At 41.1% G+C, this 9,028-nt stretch overlaps 1 protein-coding gene across 1 annotated transcript; it reads left to right on the forward strand.

Moving 5' to 3' along the window:
• Positions 1-1,209: 1,209 nt before the first annotated feature.
• On the forward strand, positions 1,210-2,257 carry LOC132477686 (protein FAM170A-like; the record flags this gene model as incomplete). Its single annotated transcript, XM_060080181.1, has 1 exon — positions 1,210-2,257. A coding segment is annotated over exon 1 (918 nt), but the record flags the coding sequence as incomplete, so codon positions are not given.
• Between the last annotated feature and the right edge of the window lie 6,771 nt (positions 2,258-9,028).

Below are 9,028 nucleotides of genomic sequence, written 5' to 3' on the forward strand. Positions count from 1 at the left end.
TAAATAAAATAAAGTGAGAAAAATGAGTTAAAGTAAAAAAATAAAAATAAAAAATAAGATCAAGAACGTTAGATTGTGATAACAGGTATGTAAGTATTTAAATATTTAAATCAATTCAACATATTGCTTCTATATATAGAGATGCAAGAAAATAAACTTTACCCAAAGAACACATTATTTACATTTAATATGCTCATTTATCTAGGAGACCCAAAAGAACCCACAGATAAACTAGCAGGAACTAATAAGACGGTTCAACAAGGCACACACATACAAGATCAATAAATTTTAAAAATCAATCAGGCTCTTCTACACTGGCGATAACAAATTAGAAACTGTAAAAGAAAATAAGAAAAAAAGAAGATCTAAAAATAGTCACAAGAGCCATATAAATTATTTAGAGCTAAGCATACGTAGAAGGAAATATAACTAACAAACTGAGTATGAACAGTTAAACTCCGCCCAACCCAAGGTTAGGAAAAGACTGTTGTTACTTTATGAGAACAGACCCTCTTCTTAAGGAGCAGATCACTAAGTGAGAGTGAATCAAAGAAACACAGCATTTGAAAAGTCAGCTAGGCCAAGCCTCTTGATCGCACATACAGAAGCTGAAGCCCAGATAGGTTGAGTTACTTGGTAAAGGGCCCAATGTCCTGACTCAAGGACTAGCATTTTTCACTGATTCGTAAGATACAATCAAATTCAGTACCTTGGAAAGAGATGGGAAAAAGTGAAGAAATCAAGTATATAGTTCCTCATCTTTAAGTACAGAAATAGCCGTGACAAAATTACACATATTGAGGGAAAATTGAAGTGCAGAGTTTAAAATGTCAATAATCCACAGGGAAACTGGAGACCATTTAAAATATTCATATTAAATCTCTATATAAAAGACATTAAAATATCTCCAATCAAAATGTTCATTTTATAATAGATATGGTATGATACAATTTATAATAGATATGGTATGAACCTTTCCCTTTCGCGGGAAAGGTTCGGCTAGGAAAAAGGAATTGTTCTTGAAAATGGGGCCTGTGCTATTGCAGACACTGTGCTCAACCTAGGTCCACCGAATGCTCTGATGTCAGCACTGAGGTCACAGAATTCCGCTGTGCGCCTGGCAACCTTGCAAACATAACAGCCCTGGTGAGCACTAGGCAGTCCTGCTGGTTCACTAAGTGGTACAAGTTTTTCAGCCATTTAGGAGACTTGACTATTTTGATTTGTATTGAATCATTTCAACGGATTGCCCAAGAGCCAACAAGGGCCAACCTGTAGCGAAGAGGAGGAGTTGGACATCTCTTGAGGCATCTTCTAAGGGAGACTTCTAGTTGGTACGATGGAACGGCGACAAAAGAGGAAACGTCTGGAAAATGAAGAGTCCCAGGAAACTGCCGAGAACAGAGGAGGAATCTCGAAGTCACAAGAGGATCCCCCTCAGCTTGGATCCACTGTGGTGGCCAAAGGCTACAGCCCAGGGGCAGGGGAGGTATCCTCTGCCTCTAAATACTTCTTCTGTACTTCTACTCTGCGCAAGCTCATCTATGCTGGAATCCGGAGATTTCATCGAGACACTGCCCAGCCTACAGCACCCCTAGCCCAGGTTCAGGAAGAAGGGGAGACCGCTCCCCCATCACACTGTGTCTCCTCCTCACCCTCTTCACCCTGTAAGAACTATCTGCACCCAGACAAAGAGGAAAGGGGCATGAAAATATACTACACGCAGGTACAAGTGAACAAGGGTGTAGCTGTCTCCTGGAAGACAAAGAAACCCTTGGAGTTGCCTGAAAAGCAGCTGACGATAGAAGAAGTGACCCTTCCTGAGGATGCGTGCACAGTAGGCACTTACCCCTCTGATGTGTTCACCGAAAGCCTCCTGTCTGACAGTGAGCCCACTGGGGAGGAGAAAGAGTATGAGGAAAGGGCAGAGCCAGGCAGCCCATCAGGGTCACCTGCAGTCCAGGAGAGACCCAGGGTCAAGACACCGGACTGGATGGTGACCATGGAGACCGGCTTCAGGTGCATGGCCTGCTGCCGGGTCTTCCCCACCTTGGAGATCCTCCAGCAGCACGTGAAGGGTGGCGTCCTGGAGGGCTTCAGCTGCCGTGTCTTTCATCTCACCATGGCCCAGCTGATGGGCAATGTGGAATCCGAGAGCACTCCTGAGGAGGAGGATGAGGAGGAGGAGGACGAGGAGGTGGAGGAGGAGGAGGAAGAGAAGCTAGAAGAAAAGGAGAATGAGGGAGAGCAGCCCACGGGGGAAGGCCCCAGCCCAAAGAGACCCCGCAGGCAGGGTCTTTTCTCTCTTTTGAGTTCCACACAGCAACTGAGATTCATGGGACAGAAGATCCTGGAAGACGGTGTGGCCGTCCCTTGGAAGAGGGAGAAGAAAGGACCCTCGGGATAGTAGCAGACAGAATGCCGTGGTCTGAAGGGGGATGAAGGGACCGGCACTCAGTCTAACATCATATGACAATAGAAACATCCTATGCAATAAAGGGCATTTTCCAAAAAAAAAAAAAAAAGAAAAAAAAAAGACTGTATATAAGGGAACTTGCATAAACCTTAGAAATAAAATGCATAAAACTGGAGTTGGTAATTTATTTCTACCTTAAATTCATTGCTTCTATTTTATTAATCAAATATTTGCCTGTATTTTTTTCTTTTCTTTTTCCCTGTATTCCTCGACTTTTTATTTGATTAGCTATAGGTTGAAGCTTACTGACAGATGTATGTTTACAAATACAAACACCAGTGACACCGATTAGATAAATTCTTTGGAAATGTAACCATTAGCTATGCATATCAATAGTGTTTATGGAATCATTCTGTGTCTAACATTTTGCTATGTGTTATAAAATGAGAATTTTTACATTTTCATGATTAATCACTTGATCTTTAAAATAGCTCTGTCAGTTAGGGAGTTGGGTGTTATTCCCATTTGATAGATGAAGAAACTGGGGCCAGAGTTATATACCTAACTGATGTTAGAGCCAGGGTAAGAGATTATATTTTCTTTCAGGGAGAAAAGAAACTGAAAGGAGAGACTGATGCTTGCTTAAAGCTGAGGAACAAAATATAAAATCATGTCCAAGCAAGGTCTTGTGGTGGATGAGAAAAATTATTCTGGGGCCTTTCAGTCAAGTACATCATTAAAATCAATTCCCAGATATTCTTATTTCATCAAAATGGTGGATGGGCTGAGAAGCTTTACTAGGTTTGCTTCTGAGAAACTGAAAAATTCTAGACCTGAAGATCTTCTCCATTTGTCATCTTTAAGCATGTAGGCAGATTTCACCTCTTGCTTAAAAGAACAATCTTGGCCTTGAAAAAGATAATTTAATATATTTGAGTGTTCTCTCTCTTTTTTTAAAAAATATTGTCTGTAGAGTTTATTCCTCTTTTATTTTTCACAGTCCTGCTTTTTAATATCCATTTCCCATGCCAGCTGCCTTTATTTGATTTTATTCCACTTAGGTCTTCACTGATGTTTCTTTTTTTTTTTTTTTTTGGCGGTACGGGGGCCTCTCACTGTTGTGGGCTCTCTCGCTGCAGAGCACAGGCTCCGGATGCTCAGGCTCAGCGGCCATGGCTCACGGGCCCAGCCGCTCCACGGCACGTGGGATCTTCCCTGACTGGGGCACAAACCCGCGTCCCCTGCATCAGCAGGCGGACTCCCAACCACTGCGCCACCAGGGAAGCCCCTTGAGTGCTCTCTTTAAGACACAATTCAAGTACTATTTCAAGGGCATCTACTTACGCATTCATCAAGTATTTATTACACATCCATAATACACCTACAAGAGACCAGAAATTCTGTTAGAACCTTGGGACAGAGTACAACTCAATAGAAAAGCAATCTATGCCTTTATAGTATTTAAAAGTGGGGACGATCAATACTATACAAATAAATGATCAAACTAATATATAATTAGAAAGTACAGCTTTCATTGAAGACAGCTACAAAGTATGATTTAGACAGCTGACTTAGATCCTGGATCATAAAGGCTCCCCTGAGAAAGTGCTATTAAATTTAAAACCTGAAGGAAAATTAGGAATTAGGCAAAGTGGGGAAAAAGAATTCCCAGAAAGAGCAGGAGATGAGGCTGGAGGTAAAGGATGCATCAAGTCCCTGACAAATTTCTTTTTCCTTGAGAAAGTACTGAAGAATTTTAAATGGGAAGTTACAAAGTTACACTAGCATTTTTAGTTAATTTAACTGCTGGAAGGAAAATGGATTGAAGGAAAAAAAAAAGATGTTGGGGGCCTAGATCAGAGGTTGTTATGGTGGATTGGACTAGAGCCATGGGGAGATAGAGACATTAACCTATTTGTGATTTATCTATCTTACCAAAAAAGAAAACAGAGAGCACTGCATAGACAAATACTGATTATTATCATTTGGTTAAGCTTATATTTTTCTTAATATGTAGAAACATTTTAGAATAAAATCTATAGTCGAAAATATTAATGGGATAATATTGTTCCTCTAACTTTGTGGATCTGAGGCCAAATCTATGGAAAGCTGTTGAAAAGAAAATGCTGAATGCATGAACTTTTTGAAAAATCTGGGTGCCTGGCATAGTGTTATAAAGAAGTATGTCCCATCCTATAATATTGTAAGTCAACTATACTTCAATTTTAAAAAAAAGAAGTGTGTCCCAGACTTGCTCAGTTGTGAGGTCTCACAACAATTAAGTGCCTTAAAAAAAAAAAAAAGTTTAAGTACCACCCTGCCAGTGTTCAGAAAGTCTAGTCTTTTACCAGTTTTATTGTCCAGGGAAAACTGATATGTTTCCCAAATCTGTCCTGGCGGCCATCTGCCACTTTAGTGAACCAAGGGTCTCTAGACCCCAGCATGGCTTTCGTGCACGTCACCACTTGTGGTCTTGAGACTGGATTCTCTCAACAGGCTGTCAATCCTTTCCCATCTACCCCCTATAGATTACATTCCCTGGCCTCTGATTCCCCACGGTGATAAGTGAGTCCATAATCCTTAAATTTTTTCTGAAAGTTTGGGAAAAGCAGACGAGATTTGCAACTCAGAGAGAACAAAGCTGGAAACTATAAATAACCCTTCTCAGTCCTCAACCCACCCTCCCTAGCAGGGACCACCCTTTCTCCCCAGGCTGTGGTATGTAGCCGGGGTACCTGCAGGTACTTCTTTCTTCCAAAGTGACACTCCTCCATGTATTCCTTCCCCACAGGAAGTCCACCCCTTCCCTTGCCTGCTACCAGAGAGAAATGCATGTTTCTCAGTGAAAACTATTGGCAAGTGCACAACTCCATCCCTGGTGAAGAGCGTCTCAATGTTATTTTGCAGAGGGATTTAGCCTCTTGACCTTGGGTCTTGCCATAGCAGGGTGAGATTTGTGCTCTATATCTGCCAAGGCAGAGAGATCGTAAAGTGATTACCCCATGGACAAAACAATAATGTCCCTCCAGTTTGTATTCAACCTTTAGAGAAACAGACACCTGATTAAGTCAAAATGCTTGGGTCTGTATTCGATTCCTAGGGCTACCAAAACAAAGTACCACAAACTGGGTGGCTTAAACCACAGAAGTTTACTGCTCACAATTCTGGAGACAATGAATAAAAATTCTAGAAGTCCATGATTGAGGTATTGGCAGGGCTGGTTCCTTTTTTTTTTTTTTTTTTTTGCGGTACGCGGGCCTCTCACTGTTGTGGCCTCTCCCGTTGCGGAGCACAGGCTTCGGACGCACAGGCTCAGCGGCCATGGCCCACGGGCCCAGCTGCTCCACGGCATGTGGGATCTTCCCGGATCGGGGCACGAACCCGTGTCCCCTGCATCGGCAGGCGGAGTCTCAACCACTGTGCCACCAGGGAAGCCCCAGGGCTGGTTCCTTTTGAGGTTTGTAAGGAACATGCTCTGCCCTTGCTTCTTTGGCTTTCTTTGGCTGGTAGAAGCATCACCCTGCTGTCTGCCTTCATCTTCACATGGTGTTCTTCCTGGGTGCCTTCACCTCGTCTTCCCTCTCTGCATGTCTCTGTGTCTAAATTTTCCCTTTTTATAAGGATATCAGTCATAGTGGATAAGGGGCACCCAATCTCACTCACCCTAATCCCAGTATAGCCTCATCCTAGTTTAACCAATTACACCTGCAACCATCCTATTTTCAAATAAGGTCATGTTCTGAGGTACTAGGGGTTCGGACTTCAAAATAGAACTTTGGGGGGACACAATTCAAGTCCTAACAAGTTCTTACCTCAGTTGGAGCACCTGGTGGGGAGTTATTGAGAATCATGTTTCTCTATACAATGTTTTGGTGAACAAATCACTGGGAACCGAGCCTTTAAATATGTCTTTGCTCTGGAGGGAAGGAGAACCTGGGGAAAACTGCCTCCATCCTCTGAAAGAAATCAGCAAGGAAGTCCTTGTAGCACAGGGGTTGGAGTGGCAGCCACAGGCAGCAGGGTTATCCCAAGTTTAGCCATTTTCTTCCTTCTAATAACCGCAATGTTTTCTTTTAGATTATGAAAGTATTATATGATTGTTATCAAACCCAAATTCACGTGCCTGATGCACTGTGAGGCCAAATAAACCAAAACGTTGGAGTTTGGAGTGAAGAAAGGTTTATTTATTGCAGGACCCAGCAGGGAGAACAGGGTGGTTCATGCTCAGAAAGACCTGAACTCCCTGATGATTTTCGGGGAAGAGTTTTTATAGGCAAATTTTGGAGGGAGGGCTGCAAGGTGTGTGACCTTCCTCTGATTGGCTGTTGGGGAGGTAACAGGATGGTGTTCCAGTAATGTCCATCAGCCTTCTGGTTCCAACTAGTCTGGGGTCCACGTGCCTGTGCTCAGCCTGAAGTTACCTTCCTTCACTTGAGTGGGGCCCCCAGCTCCTGTAGAAGAACTCAGAGATATGTATCAGATTGTTATGCACGTCTCAGGAAGAGGAACCAGGACCTGCCCAATTGCTGCACTATATTTTCTTTCTGTATTCCCTCACTCCCCTAATTAATAACTTTGAATCTACCCTTTGGAACTCAGGGAAGGTCTAGGAGGCTGAACCCTTTTTCCTACAAGCAAGAAATGGGGGACACAGAAAAGCTTCTGTGCCTGGGAGGGCCCTACAGGGTCCTGCTCGGTTCCATGATCATTGTAGAACATGTAGAAAATATAGGCAATTTTAGAGGAGAAAAATAATAGGTAATTGTAGAGGACGAATAATCCCAATACCTAAAATAACCATTATTCAAAAATGGAAACATCTTGTTTATTAAAAATTGAAATTATCTTGTATAAACAGTTTTCTATCTTGCCTTTTCCACTTAACATTATATTATGAACATTTAAAAGTATAATCACATGCTTCAATAGTATGATTTTTTAAAATGACTGCATGGTATTTTGTTACTGGATACATTATAATTTATTTAACCATTCTTCTCCAGTTGGTTATTTAGATGATTTCTGCATTCATATTAAACGTAGCAGGGCAATGAAAACCTTTGTACATAAATCTTGTGTGCATCTCTAATTATTTCCATGTGTACATTCCTAGAAGTGGAGTCTCAGGGCATATTTTTGAAGCTTTTGATTTGTACTGCAGATATAACTACCCAAAAGGGTGATTTATATGTTGTATTACATCAAATAATATTCATTTTGCTGATCCTTTATCAACATTGGACAGAGAGTAACACAAATTCCAAATAAAGAGTAAAATTTGTTATAAAGCAAAAAAAAAAAAAAAAAAAAAAGAGTAAAATACCTCATTGAAATAGAATAAGACCCTGTGGTGTCCAGGTACAAATCCTTTCTGTGTCCCCCGATTCTTGTTTGCAGGAAATAAGCTTCATTCAGCCTCCTTGACCTTCCCTGAGTTACAAAGGGCATATTCAAATGATTGCTAATCAGAAAAGGGAGGGAATGTAGAAACAAAGGAGGAGCAGTCAAGAAACAACAGTGCAGCCTTGGGACAGTGTCCTGGTTCCTCCTCAAGAAATATGCATAACAATAGCTTTTGAGTTCTTCTGCAGGAACTAACGCCCCCAACCAGGTAGAGGATGGTAACTTCAGGCTGAGCACAAAATTCCTGAAACACCACCCTGTTATCTCACCACCAACCAGTCAGAAGGAAGTCTGCACATGGTGGAAGATAAGGAAGGCTCTGACTCCCTCCCCAAGTGATTCTCCCTTTAAAAACTTTCATGGTCATGCAGAATCTTCCCAGTTGGTTTCTGGACACCAGTCCACCTTCTCCCCAGGTTGTTCGCAACCTGAATAAAGCAGGCTTTCTTTTTCCAACCAACACTTGCCTCTTGAGTACTGGCTTTTGAGTGGCAAGCAGCTGAACCTGAGTTTGGTGACATCATTGTTGTTTTATTTGCTTATTTTCCTTTTTATAATGATGTTGAATTTTCTTTTTTTGACAGTTCACATTCCTGATTTTGTGAAATGCCTTTCCATGTTATTTGTCCATTTCCATTCAGGATTATTACTACTGTAATAATAATAATGCTTATTATTATTTTTACTGATTTGTGAAAGCTTTTATTCTGTCATACACGACACAGTATATTTTTTCCCAGGATGTTGCTTGCCTTTTAATTTTGTTTATGGTTTGTTTTAAAGTATAAAAACAATTTTTATGCAGTTGACAATGTCAGTCCTCTCCCTGTGGTTTCTATCTTTGATTTATGCCTTGAAATTCCTTTCTCAGTCCAATAGTATATAAAAATTCATCTATATTTCCTTCCTGTTTTGTGTGTGTGTATGTGTGTGTGTTTAACACATTTAACTCTTTAGATTGTCTAGATTTCATTTTTTGTGAGTGGAATGAGAAAGAAGGAACATTTATATGTTTTACATATATTTATACAGCTGCCCCAACACATAGTTCACCTTCTCCCAACAACCTGAAATGACATTTTTGTCATATAGCAAATTCTTAAGTGACCAGAGTTGGATTTTGGGTTTTGCATTCTATTCCACAGAGTGGTCTTCAAGGTCTCCTATTTTGTATTTTATTTTTATATCTTAATATAGACATAAATATTT

Source organism: Mesoplodon densirostris, chromosome 17 (genome assembly GCF_025265405.1).
Source record: "Mesoplodon densirostris isolate mMesDen1 chromosome 17, mMesDen1 primary haplotype, whole genome shotgun sequence".
NCBI classification, from domain to species: domain Eukaryota; kingdom Metazoa; phylum Chordata; class Mammalia; order Artiodactyla; family Ziphiidae; genus Mesoplodon; species Mesoplodon densirostris.